The sequence below is a fragment of the Micropterus dolomieu genome, linkage group LG15 (assembly GCF_021292245.1).
Source record: "Micropterus dolomieu isolate WLL.071019.BEF.003 ecotype Adirondacks linkage group LG15, ASM2129224v1, whole genome shotgun sequence".
In the NCBI taxonomy this organism is placed as follows: domain Eukaryota; kingdom Metazoa; phylum Chordata; class Actinopteri; order Centrarchiformes; family Centrarchidae; genus Micropterus; species Micropterus dolomieu.
This window is the reverse complement of record NC_060164.1, coordinates 7,639,909-7,662,018: the sequence shown is the minus strand read 5'-3', so window position 1 is coordinate 7,662,018 and position 22,110 is coordinate 7,639,909. Positions and strand designations below refer to the sequence as shown.

Sequence of the window (22,110 nt, the reverse complement as noted above, 5' to 3'; positions counted from 1 at the left end):
CTTATAGCAGCTTCACAATAAATCAGTAAGCCCTCACATTTGCGAGCCTAATCAATTCTCATATCAATGAGTCTGTAAAATCGAAAGTGAAAGAAAGCCTTGCTTGTTCCATGTTTTGTCTCCTGTTGGTGGGTTTGGCCTTTATTTGACCTTTAGACTATGGATTGGACCTTTAAATGTTTTGGGTCTTGTTACTCATTACTCTGTTATCATAGACACTATGTATAGATGAGCTGTTAAGGTTAAGTGGTCTGCCCAGGCTTGCGCCATGGTACAAATGATGTTAGCCAACAGCAATCTTTACAAGGAACTTCCCCGATGTTTGTAGATGAATAAACATAAATGGAACACATATGAGCAAGTAAGCAAATGCGTTGCATGCATGTAGGCATATACTGTCCAAATATGCTTGCATATGTATAGAGCAATGGGGCAAGAATTCACACACGCAGACACACAGAAGCAGTTCCCTTCTCTAGCCTGACCCTGTGAGCTTGTTGAGCTGTGTGATGTGAATGTGTTATGACACTCTCTGCAGGCATGCAAAATTAAAGAGGGGCTCCCACAGGAGGAACCATACATAGGCTACTTAAGCTGTGATTTCCATTGCTTCATATACGCAAGGACGTGGAGAGCTGTTGCTTGAGTGACTCTCGCACGCACTTTACCACCCACGCACGCACCCAGACACACACACCCACACACATACAGACATTTACACAATGTTGTACCTTAGAAAATGTAGTTTGCATTATGTAGCCTTGCTTTTTTCATACCGAACAGCATGTCTTGGTTTCTTCACAAGGCCTTAGACATAACTTAGACAGGCACTCCGTCTGTAGACTTTTCTCCATCTCGTTCTCGCTTTGAGTTTCTCATGGTGGGTTTGTCCTCAAGTCATCATCTATTCTTTAGCCAGCCTTTGCTGATTTCTGTGTTTTTGCTGTAGCACACAGCCATTCATGTATGAGAGCTCAAATAAATTCATACACAAACATATATATGCACACACACACACAGACACACACACACACATACAGGAATGGACAGTATTTCTGATTTGAAATACAAAATAGGATTTTGTTATTTGTATTTGACAAGGTCAATGAAAATAGCTATATATATCGTATCAAAATACTTATCTGTTTTGTATTTTAAAAATACTGTATGATACTTTGTGAGAAGTCTGTGTAATGACATTCTTGTAATTTCATTTTAATATCTAAACTTGTTGAGATCAGAACAGATTTATTGATCTGAAAAGGATCTTTAAGAGGTGAATGCATAATTCGGCAGATGACGAAGGCTACATGCCGAGATTTGCATCCACCGGTCTTCTCAGCAAAAATGAGCGTTACCGGCCGTGAGGTGCATGAAATTCTCAGCAGGCATGCAGAACTGCACAATCGGGCAAGACGCCGACAGCAGAAACAGCTGATCAGTCGTGAGTCACAAGTTTGCTATGTCAGAACTTATTCGTAAAAGTGTTTCCATCTCCCATTTAGAGCATTTAAACCTTTTTCGACAAAGGCAAAAACCACCTCAAGCGAGCGTAAAAACTTTTTTCAAAATTAAAGATTTTATTTCGAATTTTGCCGTTTCCATCAACCTTTTGTAATGCGATACATCAAAATGAGCATTAAAAAACGTTGAGGGAAACACGGCTTATGTTAATCGGTTAATGATAATAAAGTGTTTCAGAACTGAGCAAACTGTTTGTACTTTAAAACTATGATATGTGCATATTTGATCTGTTAACTGGTTGCATATGTCAGATTTATTGCAGGAATCATTAAGCAGAGAAAAGCTGTTGCTCTCAAACATTGTCCACTTAATTAACCTAGTCAGTGTACTGATGAAGGGATTGGTCAAATAGGCTAAAAGAATGTTTGCCAAAATAATTTCACCGTGAAAAAGTTTCTTTTAGTATTTTTGAAATACAAAAATACAGTAGGTTATTTGGTATCTTGTTTTAAAACACATTATGATGTATTTTTGCCCATTCCTATATAAATACATCCATCCATCCATCCATCCATCCATCCATCCATCGTCAACCGCTTATCCTGCGTACAGGGTCACGGGGGGCTGGAGCCAATCCCAGCTGACATCGGGCGAAAGGTGGGGTACACCCTGGACAGGTCGCCAGTGTATAAATACATATATACAAATAAATTCAGTAGTTGGAAGAATCATTGCTAATCATGTTAGACAAACTGAGGACACCATCAGAGACAAACAGACTCTCCGTAACTGAGGACTGGGGCCTGGATCATAAGTTGGAATAAGTGAGTCACATTAATATTGAAAAATGTTGTTTATTCAGTCGTTATTTTTCAGCATCAGTAAGGATGTCTCATTTGGATTATTTTTAATGTGATCAAATATTGACCAGACCACTCACTCTTCATGAAGGTCTGAAGAAAATCTCATTAAAGAAATAAGAAATAAAGAGAACTCTGGTTGAGCCATTTGATTGGCTGCAAGAAAACACCACTTATGATTAGTTTTTTTGTTTTGGTAAAAATAGCTTTCTCACTAGCAAAATGTATTTTAAGTATAGCAACAGTCCACTGTGACTTCACCATTTTCCAAAACAACACTTGTGCACATATTTCTCCTGATGCTCTTTTAGCTTGAAGAGATGGAGGTCTGGCTTGCTAAACCACTGATTTATCTTTGCAATTGTTAAGCCTCCAAGTGGCTCCAAGGGGTAAATTGCAAACCGGAAAAACAAGTGATAAAATACTACAAAAATAATTTACAGTGCACAATTAGTTTATCTGAAGAACATTTAAAAAGAAAGTCCAAAACATTGCTTTCTTCTTTATGGTTCTCTATAAATCTTCTCCTTACAAATGAATCATTCTACTGTGCAAGCACTTTCTGTATTGCTCTTCACTTAACATGAATGCACGCACGTCTGCCTTTGTCCTCAAATATACATACCTTCTTTTCCCCACATACAGTACACAGATTAGCATACATGCACAGAGTCAAATTCAGTGCTCAGATGCTCAAGATATCTCCCTTTCATGGATAGATGTCTCCATATTCATGCATAGAGAATGGCTCAAATGTTCAGTTCCTAAATAATAGAATACCTCAGGGTAACTCAGCCAGACGGGGAATGTTGATGATGATGATGTGTGTGTAGTTTTGTGTATGCTTGTTTGTTTTTCTTTCAGATGGAGTGTGAGTGTGTGTGACTGAATGAAATAGATGCAGAGACAGACAAGAGGTGAGTACAAGTGAGTGTGTAAAATATTCTTGCTGCACCCACTTAGGAGTCATTGGCAGGATGAACTTTTTCTCACCTGCAATGTGTTACACTCTTCTTGAAAGCACACGAGCCCAAAGCAACATCCTGACCTACTTCAAGTAGAAGAAAGCCAGGCCACCAGTAAAAGCACTAAAATGTCAAACAAGTGGTGTACAAGTCAAGGTCCAGTAAATACTTTGAAGAAGCGAAAGTGAGAAATGACAAGATGAAATAATTCAAAGGTTATTAAGATGGAAAGAGAGTTAGCAAATGACAGATTGAGAAATCTGAACGGAATGATTTCAAAGGATTTCTTGTGAGGTGTTTGGTTCAACTAGCCAGTAACAGTCTCATACTGCATACGCATGGTTTCATCACTTTAAAGGTTTAAGATAAATCAGGTTTTACCCAAGTGTGGAAGAAACCATTACTTTGCCCTGACTGCAAAGGTCAAATGCAAAAACCATTTCATGATACAGTACATACAAAATATTTAGCATTTCTTTAAAATGTAAACGTGCATCTGCAGTATAATATTTATATTCCACTTTGACATGTGGGCTAAATGCTCCAAGTTGAGTTTTTTTATAGTGAAAATCTTTTTTCCCCCTCTCATTTCATTTTTTGTACCAGGTTAGTGAGTTCTTCTGCACAGAAGAATAGGAGGACACTTCATTTTTATTATAAGCATGAGTACTGTGTCTTCTGGGGCCAGAACATGGTGGTAAGAAAACATGTATAAAGTCATCTAGCCTTGATACTTTACTTTTCAACAGAAGACAGAACATCAATCGGCATCATGAAAGTCCCATTCTGAACCACTGTTAATGACTCGTTGCTTGTAAATATGAAGTATTTAAAATCTCATATACACTATTATTACTACTTCTGAGAACAGCCCCAGGAGCAGATCCGCAATACTATAACTCTTTCAATACATTTACTCCTCATGCACAGACACATTCATGCTGCACTCACACACAGCTGGCATCTTTTGAAGACTCCAACTCAAAGACATTTCCCAGTAGAGGGAAACGCTCATGCAGTGGGTCGTATTTCCACTTCATTTCTTTAGCAATATTGGAAAGTAGTTGTGAGTAATGCCAAAACAATGCACAGAGAAAAATCTCTATAGGCCACCTGTAAACACAGGGAGCTCCACAGTTAAATTGTAAACAGTTTAACTAGTTTGTTTTCAGTGGAGATGTGAGTGCTGTGCTCATGAGGACAAAATGTCTTCTCAGAAACAGAGTGTGTTCCAGACTTGGTTTTCAGCCCCACAGTGTGACTGCTGTATATGTGAGAGTACCGTTCTGCTCTGGTTTGTCATATGTTAGCAGCTGCAGAAAGTGGTCTGCCCTTTGTCTCAACAGATCACAGGTGCTGGAACTCTGCACTGCTCTCATTATCAACCCAAATTCAATTATGTAATAAGAGGCCTCAGCTCCTAAGAAGTTGAATGGAATTGATCTTGATAAGGAGCACAGACCCATGAAATCTGCAGGGTCTGTGACCCACAGACCACGTAATAAGAAATACTGAGAAGATAGATGAGGCTGCCATGATGAGCACAGGCCTGCTGTGTGTGTGTATAAAAAGTACTTGAAAGTCCAAGCCTTGGTATCATATTTAATAGTCAAGGTACGCTTTTGTGGATTACCTGTGTATGCCTGGGTATTTTGTATGTGTGTGTGTGTGTGTGTGAGAGCATGGTTACAGTTAGTAAACAGACCAGTGTACGTCCACAGGGATTGATGTCATTCAGATAAACACATGTACACACACACACTTGCATAAACAAACACATTCCTCTGTATGTATGTGTGTGCTCTTCTGTTAACTGAGTCTCCCAGGCCAGCCTAAGCTGCATACTTGTCCAAAGCACTGTACTTTCATGTCAATTTGCTATTTCACAAGGGACGGATAACTCACTGCGCCATTCACAATCTATCCTTGGCCCTGGATGAAAAGTTTCTGTGGCAAAAACTTATAAATAGGAACACTGCTGCTCATTTTATTTTCATGCTGTGCACAAAATTAAAATCTTATACTTTATTTTATTACACTATATAGCAGTTCCCAATATATTTTCATTCTGTAAATGTCTTTTTGGTAAGGGGTTTAGTCTTGAAATATGTTTCTGCATCTTTTCACTGCTTTTATTTGAAGTGGGTGTATGAGCTGTTGTGAGGATTGATTCGTAGTGACACCACCTTCAAGTGATCCAAATTTCTTCTAAAGTTTGCGTTCTGTTACCCTAGTTCTGCAGAGTGGAGACCTTCAACATGTATTTACTGGCCAATCCAAACAGTCCTGACCTGATACTGGATAGCGTGGACTCTGAAACAAGCTTTTGAAATAATTCATGTAGAAATCTTGTTGAAAGTTGTGGGAGTCCTCATTTCCCTATATCTCTACAGTACAAGTGGCGAGTGTAAAGTTAGCACTGGCTATAGAGCCACAATAGTCATATTTGACGGACATATGCCAGGTTGAAAAAAATTGGCATTTTTCTTTAAGTGTCCTCTCTTGGTTCACAGCACAGTATCCTGAAAGCCACGAGCTCTCCTGCTGTGGGACAGATTGGAAGACTGTTTGGCATCTGTTGCCTCACTAACTACAAAAACAAAACCAACATTACTAGAGGAAATCATTGATCGTACACCTTATTGGTGGAATGGAATGGGACAGTGGGTCAAGGAAAGGGCCCATTGTCTTGTTCTGTAACTGTAACTGACATGTCCTGATTCCTGTAACACTATGATCAAATTGGGACAACAGAAACATATAGGCAACCTTGATCAGCCACCCTAGAATATATTTGAGAGTTGTGTTATTTAGCCTGTGGCTTTGTTTCAACATATTGTGGTAATTTCCTGTCAAGCTGAGACAGACAGAAATGATGTTACATGCATTTGTGCATGTGCTGGTGCATATGAGTATATCTGTATGGTTGTGTTTGTGTGCGTGCATGTGTGTATGCTTGTATATTTGTGTGGAAACCACAGAGTAAATGACCACTGAGGGAAGCTGTCATTTGTTCAGATTTGATTTGGATTGTCTATGTTCCCTTGGCAACTGGTGAAGGGGATTAGTAAGTACTCTATGTCTGGTCTTGGAGGTCAAGGATAGCTCTCTGTCATTATTCTATTCTGTCTGACACACACATACACACTTGCACGCACACACACACACACACACACACAGACATACACATTTTTCCGTCACACACACACACACACACACACAGACATAAACCATTTTTCCGTCACTTGCCCCTGTGCTCTTGGTTTAAAATGCAAAGCAGCAGGAGATTAAAAGCCATAGTCCTGGCTGTCGGTCTCAGACTGCCGTCACCACTGTTTGAAAACACATTTTGTGCAGTCGGTCTGAAGTCAATAAGGTTGCTGTGGAGATAAGGCAATACGCAGACAGAGGTAGAGAAGGTGAAAAGAAAGAGAGAGAGTGAGGGAGAGAGAGAGAGGCAGAGAAAGGCAGACTATGTGAAAGAGACATGGTAAAGAGGTCACTGCACAACAACTTCAACCAACTAGAATCCATAAAACCCCACTTATGCTCCATCTCTGTCCATCTTTATCCATTTCTTCTCCCACCACTCTCCTATCTCTGAGGAGATAAATGGGACTGGTGAAGGTAGTTGGGGGACGAGAACAAAAGGACCAGGGATTTGTCATTAAACATGCTTTTGGGATCTACCAGTTGTAGAGGAATGTGGACCTACCTTGCTTACATTTGTTTACATTAGAGCAGGCGGAAGCCAGCACACAAAGTGTGGCCAGTCGTCACAAGAATGATACAGTGAAATGTAATTACTGTGCAAGAATACTGCAAAAGGGAGAAGTCTGCATTTACTGCAGTGTGGTATAAAATTGGTATATTAATGATGTTAGTATCAATGAGCAGAATCAGATCTGATAAACAGTAAATGATACCATACCATAACGACAGCTGCAGGGACATTTTAAGAGCACTAAACAAAGCAACTGTAAATGTTAACTACCTCCCAAGCAGGCAGATAGAAAGTCAAATATGCAAATTATAATCAGAGGACACACTGAACTCACAAACTCTAAAGGTCACAATCAAAGAGCAGAAGTTAGAAATGTGAAACCCTCTCACTTCCATTTGAATGACCCAACTGAATGAGAGAAGGTGTGAAAAGGGAACATGGAAGGAAGGAAAGAGGGCAATAACTAAGGAAAGGAAGAGTGAGGGAATTCCTCTTAATGTCATTATCACATTTATTTAAAGAGGCTTTGATTTCCTTTTACTCTCTGTCACAGACTGAACTGGTATACCCGAAAGACACAGGTGGTCACAGGTTGCTTTGCTTTTACTTCCTTGTATTTACAAAAAGCATAAAAGAGGTGATAGTATAATGATACAACAATATCAAAAACACAGTATTGACAGAAATAATAACAATCCAACTAGAAAACACTGCCACACCCCATGATGCAGAAGGAACATAATGCAGTCCAACTGGCAATCAACACAATTTAAAGAAGTGGTATTACGCTCATTTTTCTATTTATGGGTTGTACCAGAACAGGTTTACATGGTTTAATTTTCAAAAAACACCATCTTTTTTTTTCATACTGCCCATTGCTTCAGCTCCTCTTTTAACCCTCTGGTAAAGGCTTCGTTTTAGCTATGGAGTGATAGATCTCTCTAAATGATCTTTGTTGGGAGTTGCACATGCGCAGTTCCTAGTTAAGGACTACTAGCCAATCAGAAGCAGAGGAGGGCAGGTCAGTGAGAAGCCACAGCTTCGGTTCAGCTGTACATCTTGCCAACCAGCTTGGCAACATGGACTGGAGCAAGAGTTTCAGAGTGGTGAGTCTCTACATCACAGCAACAACTTTATGTCCATTGACTGCCTGGAGGGTAGTGTTTGGAAGGGAGAGGAGTGATGTGTGCCTCAGCTCAGTGTTTTTCAATCTGTGTTTTTGAGGGCATGTCGGAGTAGCAGCTTGGCGAGCATTATATGAGGCGCATTTAGGTTTCATAGTGTGTGACGGCGTAACTGGAGGCGTATATAAGCACACCGGCACACAGGACACATTAGCTTTTTTCTATTCAGCAGGCACTCTGGCATGTTTGAGACTACGAAAGAAGTACAACTATGAGGGGAAATTTCTTACCTTGAATGAAGTCCGGCAGAGGAGATGGCTGGTGAGCAGTTCACGCAGTGTGTTTCCCATGCCCGCACTACATCACGGCTGGGGACACTCATGCCCTGTGTGTGTCTTGTCTGGGGATGCGAGGCCCTGTCCCTGAGGGTGCTAAGGTCTGCCAAGGCTTTTTCCCGTTCCTCGTCTGCTGGCTCCGACTCCTCTCTTCCCCGTTCGGGAGCCTGCTTCTCGGCTTCTCCCGCTCGAGGTATGAGTCCGGAGAGGCTCGCACGGTCTGATTCTGACGAGTTAGACGTGCTTAGCGTCATGGAGGTTTACTTCCGGGAGCCGGGCCGACGTCATCAGTCTGCGCCCAGCTATGACAAACTAAAGGCGGGCCAGCAGTAAACTAAATGGGCGTTTTCTGCGGCACCACACACCGCCCCCACGCGAGTCATTGCCATTCTTTCCTGATTTACACAGTGAGTTGTGTAAATCATGCAATAAACCCTTCTCTGCACAGCTGACTATTTTTCCTTCTGCTGGATTACAGCAATGTGACAGAGATTGAGCAGCGCAGCTACGGAGCGATGCCTCGGGTTGAGGAGGCATTAGCGAGCTACCTTTCTCCCACCCTAGCGTCATCCCTCAAGCCACCGGTCTGGGTCCAGGACGGCGACGGCTGAAGAGAGACGAGCTCAGCCCTCGTCTAGCTCCTACCGCCAGAGCCAGAAGCGAAGCCTCGCTCCCCGTGATCCCCCTCAACCAACCTGGGACGCAAGGTGGCGCTCTCGCCCACAGCCCCCCGAGACGACGGATCTGAGGACCATCATTCAGTCTCGGCGGGCCCGGGGGAAGAGGTCCTGAGATTTCGAGTAGGGGGGCCCACTACCTCACACTCGCACGTTCACCAAGTGTATGGATGCAACTCTGGCCCCGATGAGGCTCCAGGGCATCCGCATATTGAACTACATCGACGACTGGCTCATTCTGGCCCAGTCTCAGGAGTTAGCGGTTGGGCATCGAGATGTCGTCCTCGCCCACCTTCAGCGTTTGGGGCTGCGGCTCAACGCGAAGAAGAGCGTGCTGACGCCCGCCCAACGGACTACGTTCCTAGGGGTGGTTTTGTCCACAGCGACCAGAGTGCAACTGGGCTGCACAATCACTGTGAAACACTTTCAGAGAGTGTTGGGTCTCATGGCAGCAGCGTCCAGTATAATACCTTCTGGCCTACTGCACATGAGAGCCCTGCAGTGGTGGTTGAAATCCAAGGAATTCTCCCCGATGGGAATTCCGTTCTGTCTGATACGGATTACGAGCAGGTGCCTTCGTTCCCTGTCAGTATGGAGGAAACTGTGGTTCCTGTCCCAGGGTCCCGTGATGGGAGCGTCATGTCGTCGGACAAGTATTTCGACAGACGCCTCACTCATGGGGTGGGGCGCGGTCATGGACGGCCGCTTTGCGAGAGGCTACTGGCAGGAGCATCATTTGTCTTGGCACATAAATTGCCTGGAAATGTTGGCGGTTTTCAGAGCTCTGAGGAGTTTCTGCCCGCCTTCCGCGGTCACCACGTCCTTGTTCGGACCGACAATACGGCAGTGGTGGCCTATTTGAATCACCAGGGGGGTCTGCGCTCGCGCCCATTATGCAAGCTGGCACATCAGATCCTCCTGTGGTCCCAGCAGAGACTGCTGTCTCTCAGAGCGACGTATATCCCTGGGACCCAGAATCAGGGAGCAGACCTGCTGTCGAGACAGGGGCTGAGACCCGGGGAATGCAGACTCCACCCCGAGGTGGTAGAGTTATTGTGCGAAAGGTTCGGCCCCACAGACGTGGACCTTTTTTTGCGTCTCGAGAGATTACGCACTGTGCGCTGTGGTTCTTCCTCTCGCCCCCAGCCCCAGCGGGAGAGGGGGTGCCATGGTGCCGACGTGGCTGAGGCTGCGTCTGTATGCTTTTCCCCCAGTTGCTCTGCTCCCGGAGGTTCTGGAGCGGGTCCGTCAGGACGGTGTCAGCCTACTATTAGTAGCCCCGTTTTGGCCGGCCCGAGTGTGGTTCTCGGACATAATATCGCTCCTGGAGGGCCCGCCGTGACAGGTCCCTCTGAGGAGAGACCTGCTGTCACAGGCGGGAGGCCAGGTCTTTCACCCTTGCCCTGCCCTGTGGCAGCTGTGGGTCTGGCCCCTGAGGGGGCGCAGTTCCTGGAGGCCAAGCACCTGACCCTTAAGATGGCCTTTCTCCTCGCTATCACCTCTCTGAGGAGGGTGGGGGATCTCCAGGCACTTTCGGTTTCTCCCCGATGCCTGGAGGGTCAGAGCCATCCTGCACCCTTGTCCGAGTTATGTCCCTAAGGTTCCTTCCAGTTTGGCAGGGTCCACGGTGCTGCAGGCGTTTCATCCCCCACCTCATGTGACGGCGGAGGACGGGAGACTTCATCTGCTCTGCCCTGTCAGAGCGCTGAGTATTTACACTCTGAGGTCTTCCCAGTGGAGGAAAGCAGACCAGTTGCTGGTGTGTTTCGGGTCCCCCAAGGCTGGGCTCCCCACTTCTAAACACACTATCAGCAACTGGATTGTTCAGACTATTCCCTGGCCTATCAGGTGCGCGGGTTGCCTTCACCTATGGCCATGAGTACACGCTCTACTCGAGGTATGGCGGCCTCTAGGGCCCTCCTCGTAGGGGCTTCGCTCCAGGATTTGTGTGAGGCAGCTGGCTGGGCCACTCCTCACACCTTTATCCGGTTTTACAGTCTGGACCTTCCTTCTGCACCCAGCACCCGTGCGCTCTCCTCTTAGTCGTGCCTACAGGTTCTGCACGATGGGGGCAGGCAGGGGTTTCGGCGCGGCCTAGTGGGTATCTCGTTTCCATAGTGTCATCACCGACGCAGTTCGAGTTCCCTCGAAGGGGAACGTCTTGGGTTACGTATGTAACCCTTTTTCCCCGAGAAGGGGAACGAGACACTGCGTCGGTCGGCCACACCTCACCCCGGCCTGGAGTGCCTTGCTTCATAGCAAAGAGCTAATGTGTCCTGTGTGCCGGCGTGCTTATATACGCCTCCAGTTACGCTGTCACACGCTACTGTTCTAGCAACACCGATAGAATTGGAGTAGTTTCATTCATGATTCAGCCCTGCCACGCCCAGGTGCTGGGTCTCATAGCGGCAGCGTCCAGCGTAATCCCGTCTGGCCTGCTGCACATGAGAGCCCTACAGTGGTGGTTAAAATCCACTCAGTGTGGACACTGCTATTTATACGATTCACACGTATCGGTTGTGGCGTCCCCTTGGTCGGCTAGTTTGAAAGTAAATTTGCGTGGGCGAGTATGTGTGTGTGATAGGAGAGGTAATACCAATAGAGTCCAGTAGAGGGCGGAGCCTGTGTGAGATTCACACATTCAACTAACTGCCTACTGGCTACACGCCAATCAATATCTGCGACAAATCCCTCAGTAGCTTTGTGTTTTTACAGGAAACACGTAAATAGCAAATAGCACTCCACTTCATGGAAACTTTCTGCTTAAAGTAATCCCTATGTGTAATCCCCATTTTTACAAAATGTACCTGTAATCTGATTATGTCGTTTTTTCCCTGTACTGTAACGGAATAAAGTTACTTTATTTTTGTATCCTGATTACATAACGCCGTTACATGTAATCTGTTACTCCCCAACCCTGTTCAAATTATAATTGCAACTGCTGTAGTGATACTAATTTGTGTTAGAATATGGCTAATAAACCCCAGGAACATGTTTCATTATTTTCAGAAAGACCACTGAAACAAACCGTGAAATTTTGCTGTGAGAAGACAATGGAACAGCGATTAGCCCAGAACTGGCATCAGGACTTTAGCTCTCTGTAGTGAAATACTGCTTTTGAACATATCTCTCTATGATGCTGCTGACTTCCAAGTTTCAGCTTTTATTTTATATCTTCTATTTTATGTGCTGCCAGTAAACATAACCCTTGATGATGGCAACTTTCAAGTTACGATCAAGGGGTTTTTGTGCATGTATGGCATTGTGTGTTATAGGTATTAAAATTTGTCACAGGTCTCGCAAAAGGGAAGGTAGATTACCAAGTGTTAAATTATTGATGGAAGATAGTGTGGTGGTAAATGAAAGCCCAGTATATTTCTCAGTGGAGTCTCTCTCATAAATCCCAACAGTGTTCACAAGACGGGAAGGTGACTTATGTTGACTTATGACTTACCTTGTAACATAGTAATCATGGACTTGTTGATTGCAGTATGATTCTGGACCTATCTGGAAATATGTCAACAAACAAATAAAATCAAAAAGTGACAAAAAAAACTCAAAAGCTGAGAAAATCAATGTTAATATTTGGTACAGTAGCCTTTGTTTACAATTACAGAGGTCAAACGTTTCCTGTAGTTTTTCACCAGGTTTGCACACACTGCAGGAGGGATTTTGGCCCACTCCTCCACACAGATCTTCTCTAGATCAGTCAGGTTTCTGGGCTGTCGCTGAGAAACACGGAGTTTGAGCTCCCTCCAAAGATTCTCTATTGGGTGTAGGTCTGGAGACTGGCTAGGCCACGCCAGAACCTTGATATGCTTCTTACAGAGCCACTCCTTGGTTATCCTGGCTGTGTGCTTCGGGTCATTGTCATGTTGGAAGACCCGGCCTCGACCCATCTTCAATGCTCTAACTGAGGGAAGGAGGTTGTTCTCCAAAATCTCGCAATACATGGCCCCGGTCATCCTCTCCTTAATACAGTGCAGTCTCCCTGTCCCATGTGCAGAAAAACACCCCCAAAGCATGATGCTACCACCCCCATGCTTCACAGTAGGGATGGTGTTCTTGGGATGGTACTCATCATTCTTCTTCCTCCAAACACGGTTAGTGGAATTATGACCAAAAAGTTCTATTTTGGTCTCATCTGACCACATGACTTTCTCCCATGACTCCTCTGGATCATCCAAATGGTCATTGGCAAACTGAAGACGGGCCTTGACATGTGCTGGTTTAAGCAGGGGAACCTTCCGTGCCATGCGTGATTTCAAACCGACGTCTTAGTGTATTACCAACAGTAACCTTGGAAACGGTGGTCCCAGCTCTTTTCAGGTCATTGACCAGCTCCTCCCGTGTAGTTCTGGGCTGATTTCTCACCTTTCTTAGGATCACTGAGACCCCACGAGGTGAGATCTTGCATGGAGCCCCAGTTCGAGGGAGATTGACATTCATGTTTAGCTTCTTCCATTTTCTAATGATTGCTCCAACAGTGGACCCTTTTTCACCAAGCTGCTTGGCAATTTCCCCGTAGCCCTTTCCAGCCTTGTGGAGGTGTACAATTTTGTCTCTAGTGTCTTTGGACAGCTCTCTTCTTTTTTTAGATTATGTCTCTCACAGTGGACATGCACCTACGATGACAATTTCAGACCCCTCCATGATTTCTAAGTGGGAGAACTTGCAAAATAGCAGGGTGTTCAAATACTTATTTTCCTCACTGTATATTAGGTCTATCTTTTTAGATTCAAGTGGTGATTACTATGTGATTACAACCAAAACTGCATTTGTGATTTCCAAAGGACACTTTGCTATTCAGACTTGTGGGTTAGTGGGGCATAAACAATACAACATATATTTCACCACTAAAGCATGTGGTTATTCAGACTGATGCCAGTATTACTAATGATGTTTACTAGCAGGTAGATCAAACTGACCTGATCTAGGATGCGGCCCATCCTGTCAAAGAGAACTTTAAGGAAGTGGCCCTCGAAGAATGGGATGTCCAAGTTACACTTCTCAAAAGGCTTTGGATTTCCCCTCCAGTCCCACCGCCGGCAAACCCCACAATAGTCCCTGAACTGAGGAGAACAATTCACCTACACTTAGAATTTATTCTACTAGTGACACATATAAAATGATGAGAAATTATGATGAAAGACCTAGTAACAAACACCAAACCAGTATTCTCCCCTTGCTACTGTCAAACAAACTGAATGCCAGAATGAGCCGTACCTGTCTGTGTGCGTCTCTGAGGTAGGTGTCATAGCCTGTGCCTTCAACTTGATACGACGACTTTGCCTCATCGGGCACCAAACACAGGAAACTGCAAGCAACATAATTCAATAATTATTAATAGTTTTATTTTATTTTTTTTTTAAACTAAGGAGCTCCACGCACTGCATGTTGTATCATGAGCAGACAGTGTACCTGTTGACAATCTTGTGGACCTCCGTCTTCCCGTCAGACTTTGAGTGGTCAGGACTCTGTGGTGGAGAGGAGCTGACCCAATCAGAACCAGACAGCCTGCTGTCTGGAGAGGGGTCATCACCAAAAAGTGGATCCTCCTCAAGGTCTCTGGAGAAAGAACATGCTTTCATTAAAAAGTGTTTATATGTATGAGAACATGATGTAATTTCAGTGCTACTGACGTGGAAACAAAACATCTGTTCCAAAGGATTTATACATCTCTCAACCACTCTGAGGAAAGTCTGACCCACTGGTTGTATTGGTGTAAACTATTTTAATACTCCATTCTGGCACAAAAAGTGAGAAGTCCATTTTGTTAAAAAGAGGGACGTGTAGTCTGGGAGGATTTAATTTTAGGACTCTTAGGGCTTGCATGACACCTTCCAGTTCTGTTTTATAATGTGGGGAGTGAATGGAGATGCAGTCTTTCTTGGACCTTGCATGTTAAAATAGAAGCATGTAATTTATCTGTAAGTATGTTGACTATGTCTGTAGATATACAAACGTCACTGAAATTCTTCAGGTCTTCTCACTCCACACAAACAGTATGATCATTTCAAGAAAACCCAGTACAGTGGTGCATTTGGTGACTTAATTTTTTTTGCATGGAAACCAATAACATATACAAAACAACCTCATCAATAAACAAGCAAGCTATTATGTATCAATTTCCCAGAAGTGATCATTTAAAGTTAAGAGTGGCTGACAAGCATATTTAAATGACCTGGTGGCACATGGCTAGTTGATGCATTCACTTTATTTCCACTGTTGTGTTTGTGCAGAAAAGTTTTTTTTTTTTCTCCATGGAGGGTTTTAAGGCAGCTCAGGAAGGTCAAAGGTCAGAGGCAGGTCCTTACACAGCATCATGGGGCTGCCCGTTCTCCAGGGGCTCCCGCTCCTCCTGCGGTTTGTTCTCCAGGTAGTTCCTCTCTTCCAGGCTACGCAGCACCAAGCTGTGGAGGATGTGCTGGTTGGGCTTCTGGATCAGCTGCTCAAATAGCCGCAGTGTCATGATGCTGATCTGGGGACAGAGAAGGAGGAACGAGGCTTAGCTCCCACTATACACGCAAAGCAACATGCCAAGTATTTACTCACTGACAAAAAAGTAGGCTGTTTCAAACATAAGAGAGATGACTCATTTCTCTTTTGTGTGATGAAAATGTGTGCAATAGCTCTGTCAGATACTAATTAAAATTCATGTGCTTTTAGTGAATCACATGATTCACTGCTCAGAACTCTTGAAGGGCAGAAAGCCTCTGAATATCGAACGGGTAAAAGAAGAAATTATGCATATATAATTCTCATTTCTGAAGGCACATTAATGTGATCAAGTAAGGGTGTAATAAAAAAGGCCTAAACGAGTCTAATGAGCCAGACATAATTGATATTAAAGGAACATTCATTAGCAGGACCAGGTGCATCCTGAATAATAACAATATAATAAGAACCTCGTCTGACAGGTGGTCGCAGTGCTCGATGAGCCTGTGTCTGAGTGGAGTCTGAGCAATACTAGCTGGAGTCTCCGGCTCCCTCTCCTCTCCCAGCAGGAAGTAAACCATCTCCTGCAGCAGAGCCTCTGAGGTCACCTGCCTGATGATCCTGTTCAGCAGGGCTGTGGAGGTCAGGATGCCCACCTCGGACCTATGTGCAGCCACAAACACACCACATGTGTTACTGAGCAGTCATGACACAAAACACACTGAGACAGGACTAAGATTTCAATAAAGGATGATTGATTGATGATTCAAAGGAAGACTTACGTTTGCATTAGCTGCGGTTCCATAATGGACACAAAGAACCTTTCTCTCACTGCTTTTGCCATCACTGCAGCTGCTGACTGGAAGACGGTGAAGAAACACAAAAATACGGTTCAGCCTTCTGTGGCACTCACTTTGGAGAGAAGTTCTTTTATTCTGTCTATTCTGACAACAATATGATGCATCAAAACACAGTGAGTCAGCACTGGTTAAGGACCTTCTGAGCCTCCTTGATGAGCTGGTCACAGTAATCTAGCCAGGACAGGAAGGAGATGAGAGCCCTCTTCCCTGTGAAGATAGCAGCATCCTCCTTCAGGTTATACACATCCAGACTGACAGAGAGATAGAGGGGGAAAAAAGAGACAAATATTTAAAGGTTTGATATGTTTGATGCAACTCTTCCCTTGTCTACACTTAAAATAGCAAGGGATGCTATTTAAGGCCTACCTGCTAAGTCAAATTAAATCAAAACTTCACAACTGAACTGTATCCAAGTGGTGTTTACAAGCCATTACAATTCTGACTTCATTAACTTTGTGGTTACAGACAATAAACACTTGACAGAAACCTACCCCCAGTTGACTGACTCCACTGTTTCAATGTCCAAGGGGTCCATGGACTGTGGCAGGGCTTTATAGAAGGAGACCAGCCTGTCAGTCAGAAGCTCACAGAGCTCAGTGTTTTCAGTTAAACACTTGGCAGCTGCGGGCTCTGGTAAACTGACCAGCAGCATCAGGCCCTCACACGCCTTCACCACTATCCTGCCATCCTGAGATGCGGAGAAAAGGATAAAACTCATGAAGACACAATCTTCAATTCAAATGAAGAAAAAATATATTACATGTGCTACTTAGAGTAAATCACCCAAAGTTCCCTGCATTGGGATTACTTACAGGGCTCTTTGTGAGGTTGAGCAGGGAGGTGACAAGATTGTAATTGTTGCTGTTATTATTGTTCGTGGTTGGACTAGAGGTGGAGGCAGTAGCTGCAGCCTGTGGTTCCTCAGGGCAGTCAGCCTGTTCCTCTGCCAGAGACTGACCAGTGTCTGGAGCCAACACATTCTCCTTCACCACCTCTGTTTGTCCAGGACTCTTTGTCTCAGGTCTCTTTGACTTGTTCTGCAAATAAGAGATATTTTTTACTATGTGCTTAAAAATACTGCAAGGCTCTGACCTTTGCTAGTAATAGAATGAATGTGCTGCTCAACCCCCCCCTCAGGTGTCATAGCAACTCACCTCAAGGAAGAAGTTGACAAGATATGGGTCCTGCTTCAGTTTGGCACAGACTATACAAAGGAACTGAATCTCTTCATTTTCTGTAGGAGCAGCCAGCACCTCCCCACACAGACGGATCAGTTTCTGACAGAGGATTGTCACAGGCGCAAAAAAACAGTTACAAATAACTTACATAACCTGTTAGTGGGCAATCTGAAGAAAAAGGACTGTTAAACATACACTGAAATCCAGAATGCAACACTTCTCACCTGTACAGGTCTGTGGACATTGATGTGTGGCAGAAGAGGTTGACGAATGTGCGCTAGCAGCTTTGTGTAGAAGGTAAGAACCTGCTGCTTCATCCCTGGAGGACACTGATAGGAAATCATACAAACAGAATATGTTAAAATTTATTTATTTGGGTGGTCCCCACCGTTTGTGGAAATGCAGCTGTCAGTACAGATTCATTTAAGAGTCTTGCATTCACTTACAATCACTTGTTAGCTTTTGAATTCACTGCCACACTGCAGCTGATTGCACACTCAGTGCTGTGTCCCATATCCTCCATTAACTCCCATCCTTCCTTACTACTCTACATACTGTATACAGGTCCCGTATCATGATAGGTACATTTTCCTGGAGGTATCGTTCATGTAGTTACCAAAGCATGACTGCCTTACATCTGCCTTGCCCAAGGTGTAGAGAGTCTCCAGTATCTTATGGTGTAGGAGATACTCCATGCAGGGTCCTGTCTCTCCAGACTCCCTCTCCCCTTCCTCCTGGGTCAGGATGTCCAGCATCTGTTCCAGGTGGGATGGGATGTTGGTGTCTGTAACTGGGGCTTTGTCATCTAACAGGGAAAAAAGAAGAAACAGGTCAGAACCTCTACGACACGAACATAAGGAAAAGGCCTTGGAAATTTGAGGTTTGCCTAAAGCATAAAAAGCTCTTGCACCCTTCATCTAACCACTTCACCAGTGCAAGGTTATTCCCTTTCAACTTTCTGCTCAGAAACACACACCTCTAAAAATGACCTAGCCCTTGTTCAATCTTGTTGATTTTAGTCCAGCTGCAAAAAGTTCACTGTTGTATATAAGATGTAACGCAGTCCATGTTATCTTTTGATGCGCTCCTGTGCACTGCAAAAGAGGAAATATAATCCATTTCATCCTTACAAATTTTTTGGTAGGAGTAGCTAATCTCGCTGGCATGTTAAACACTTTCCTAGGGGGGTTCACAGTAAAATCTTATGACTGACTTTACATGTAAACACATTTACTGTGAAGAACATGCAGAAGGTAGTGAGTTACTGACAACAATCTAATGTGTGCATCAAACTCATCTTAACCCAGAAAATGGAGGGAGCATGGCTGCTGGCAAACAGTAATATATAAGCCAATATTGTGCAAGGTGGGTAACATCAACTGATTAACTGAATGAATGCTGCATACATTGAAATTAAATGTTTAGAATTTTAATAAGCTTTTTCTTTTTCAATCAAAGCAAAACTCAAACAAAGCTCAGGGCAGTTAATGAGAGTTAAATAATAATAATACTAATAATAATAATAATAATACTAAGAGTGGCCTGTGTATGCCATCCTTGTTTGTCACCGATGATGCTTAACAAGGTAGGATTAACACAAGTATGTCACGCTGAATGAACAAAGCACACAATGCCAAAAAATAATGGTCAGTGACGACAGTCTGTAAAATGAAGGTTAATTTGTAATATAAATCAGCACAACAGATTTCATCAAAATGATCAAATAATTCCTTAAATCAGTAAACATGTGGACTGATCATGGTCAGGCTGCCCTCAGATTAATAGATCAAGCTCAAGTTTGAGACCCAAGTCCCTTGAAAATAAGCTCAGCTGCATAATACTCATAATAATAAGCACAGATAATCCCCCATCAGCTGGTGAGTACATTCTGTTAGAATGGCCTAACTAGGAGAACTGCTGCAAAGAAGCGAATGCTTAGAGTGAAGAATAAGAGAAGGAGACTTTCCTGGCCCAAAAGATACAGAGACTAGTTATCAGGAGTTTGAGCAGATGTCATTATGTTTCATGACTGGATTTAACCACCTGACACAGATGCAGAGCGTAGGAGATCTACTTGCGCAGATCCCAAATGCAAACACGAAGGAAACACTCATTGTCTGGGGCTGCTTAGGTCTGGACAGAGCTGCTGAAGTCTATTGCAAACTCAACCAGCATGGCATTCCCAGCATACTTTGCAATTCCGCCCTTTCATTTGTTTTCATAACCATTCTCTTTGCACTGCCTGTGCTCATTTTGTATATAGTGTTGCTACATGAGCAGGTGAATAATTAATTGATAGACATGATCATCCGTTCATTAATGTAAATATGAAATGTTAGCTGGTTAAAGCTTAAAAATGCTGCCATTTGCATGCCTTTAAATAAGGTTTAAGGCAATTCTCTTGGATCTGGTAAGTTGTAATGTGCACTTATCTTTTAAAATACTGAATAATGACAATAATAAGCTGATTAATCAACAGTAAATACATCACTGTAACTATAATAATGTTACATACAGCATGAACAGTATGAACAAGTTGGTACAAAACATATCAACAACTTTTAAGGCAACCTGTACAACAATCAAGTCTACCTCTGGGGATTTCATGACCATAAGAAGTGTTAACTTATTCTTACCAGAAGTCTCAATGTAATAATGTGTAATGGCCTTCCAGTGATAGACAAAGTCCTCCTGCAAGGGCAGCGATGGGGCAAGCTGAAAAAGAAAAATCGCAAACACAAGCATATTGTTTGTTTACACTGGGGGCCCAGAGAGACACCACTCATTATCATGGCAGCATGTTTACATGTTTCAGTCACCTTCAAAGGAGCTAGTTTGTGCAAGGCCAATATGTGCATTCTAGCATAATCTCCTAGTTTTCAATACATATCTTGTCAGTGCTTAAATTGTTCCAGTGTGCCACTACAAGATGATTTTGGTCACTGTGTCCAGCAATTTTCAAAAATGTTTAATAATAGGGAAAACTATCATTTTCAAGTGACAAAAGTTTACACTTGTATGACTTACACACCAACAAGCTGGCAAAATAATAAGGTAACAAGGCAAGATTAGACGTTTTTCCATTAATCTACGCCTGAAGTCAAGCATTAACTTTAGGTCACCTACCAAAAGTCTGTGTTGAAACCCAACATGAAGCAGCTTGAAAACATTTTATACAGTCTATGGTTTCAGGCAGGTTACTGCTGGTTACTAGCTGGCTGACGTAAAACAACAAGGTTTTCAAAAAGTCTGCTTAAAATAATCCGCAGACTATCCCGTTAATTTTAACGTTAGAAAACTTCAAACGAGGCTGTCCAATGGCTTCGACACCACTCCTTAAGATAAACCTGCTGTTTGAAACGAGACAGCCAGCTACGGCACCAGCTTAGCTTCTTGACGCTATTCTCAGCTCACATTAGCGGCTAACTAGCTCGGCTTGCCAAACTACCTTTAACACAGATGCCTTGCTGCAATACAGAAAATGGCAGTATGGAAATATGCTAGTTAGTAACATAAACGAACAGAGAAATAAGCAAACCCTCGTGTTTAACGTAATATTGCCAACAAGAACAAACGAATTGACAGCGCAAACACAAAACGCTAACACTAGCTTAGGCTAATTAGTTAGCGCGCTAGTTAGCAACATATCCCTAATGGTGACGTGATGTGTGTTGTCTGGACGACCAAAGGCCCATTTCAACCAAAACAGATGATGGATAAAAATGCTTTTGATAATAAAAAATAACAACAACAACTCACCGCTTCCACAGCGTGCTGGAGAATGGAGGTAAATTTGGAGAACATTTTGTTCTTCGACTGGACTAGTTTCTCCCGAGAAGACCTAGAGAATTCCTCTATCTTCTTCTTCCTGTTACTACCGCCTCGATCCAGATTGGAGGTTTCATATAATGACCCTTGTAACGAAAGAATAAATGTAAGTAATAAAACCGTAACACACGTTGCTTGCCGCACACCACCTCACAGGCCTGGCACAGCCACTGTAAACAAGACGTCTAACGTTACAGACTCAAGTAAGGGACGCTCGCTTTGGACACGGTGGCACTTCCCTCGCCAAACGCTACTGTGTTAAACCACCAGGGGGCGCGGACATACAAGACACAGACTTTTAATTACTGACAACGATCAATGCATACAAATGATGACAGCAACCAAGAGCCCGCATTCAATGAGGGACGGTGATCAATATGTTCAGCTTGGAAACAACAATCGATAAGCCAACTTCAAATATAAAAGCAAGTATGGGATTCCGATAGCCAAGCAATATAGGTTATATGGAAAAACTGGTAAATCAATGGAAAAATGCTCCTACATAATGCACTGACGTGGGCCACTTCTTTGAAATTGCAGTGTTTCCCCCACGTTGTGCCGAGGTTATGCTTGCTTAAAGTCTCGCTGCTTTTAAGATGAAGTTAAAGAATCCACGTGATAAAGATGTTTTCCTTAAAGTAGCCGGATAATTGGGGG

At 43.4% G+C, this 22,110-nt stretch overlaps 2 protein-coding genes across 8 annotated transcripts in view; one reads left to right on the top strand and one right to left on the bottom strand.

The window, feature by feature from the left end:
* Window positions 1–21,703, bottom strand: part of fhip2a (FHF complex subunit HOOK interacting protein 2) — a 38,703-nt gene extending 17,000 nt beyond the window's left edge. Inside the window, exons 1-15 of one of the 6 annotated variants that reach the window (XM_046071506.1) lie at window positions 21,074–21,133; window positions 20,445–20,497; window positions 20,262–20,340; window positions 18,261–18,430; window positions 17,850–17,954; window positions 17,602–17,724; window positions 17,260–17,484; window positions 16,939–17,135; window positions 16,584–16,698; window positions 16,370–16,446; window positions 16,058–16,250; window positions 15,467–15,630; window positions 14,571–14,717; window positions 14,376–14,466; window positions 14,078–14,221 (exon numbers count right to left, since the gene is read on the bottom strand). In XM_046071506.1, the coding sequence (XP_045927462.1) occupies window positions 14,078–14,221; window positions 14,376–14,466; window positions 14,571–14,717; window positions 15,467–15,630; window positions 16,058–16,250; window positions 16,370–16,446; window positions 16,584–16,698; window positions 16,939–17,135; window positions 17,260–17,484; window positions 17,602–17,724; window positions 17,850–17,954; window positions 18,261–18,430; window positions 20,262–20,340; window positions 20,445–20,483 (1,869 nt within the window). In that variant the 5' untranslated portion in view covers window positions 20,484–20,497; window positions 21,074–21,133. The other 5 variants (XM_046071505.1, XM_046071504.1, XM_046071503.1 and 2 more) reach the window with 5 other exon arrangements.
* ablim1a (actin binding LIM protein 1a) overlaps window positions 21,291–22,110 on the top strand; it is a 43,082-nt gene continuing 42,262 nt past the window's right edge. The window contains exon 1 of one of the 2 annotated variants that reach the window (XM_046071495.1): window positions 21,291–21,559. The gene's annotated coding sequence lies outside the window, so the exon portion shown is untranslated. Of the gene's footprint in view, window positions 21,879–22,110 lie in introns of both variants that reach the window. The other variant, XM_046071496.1, reaches the window with a different exon arrangement.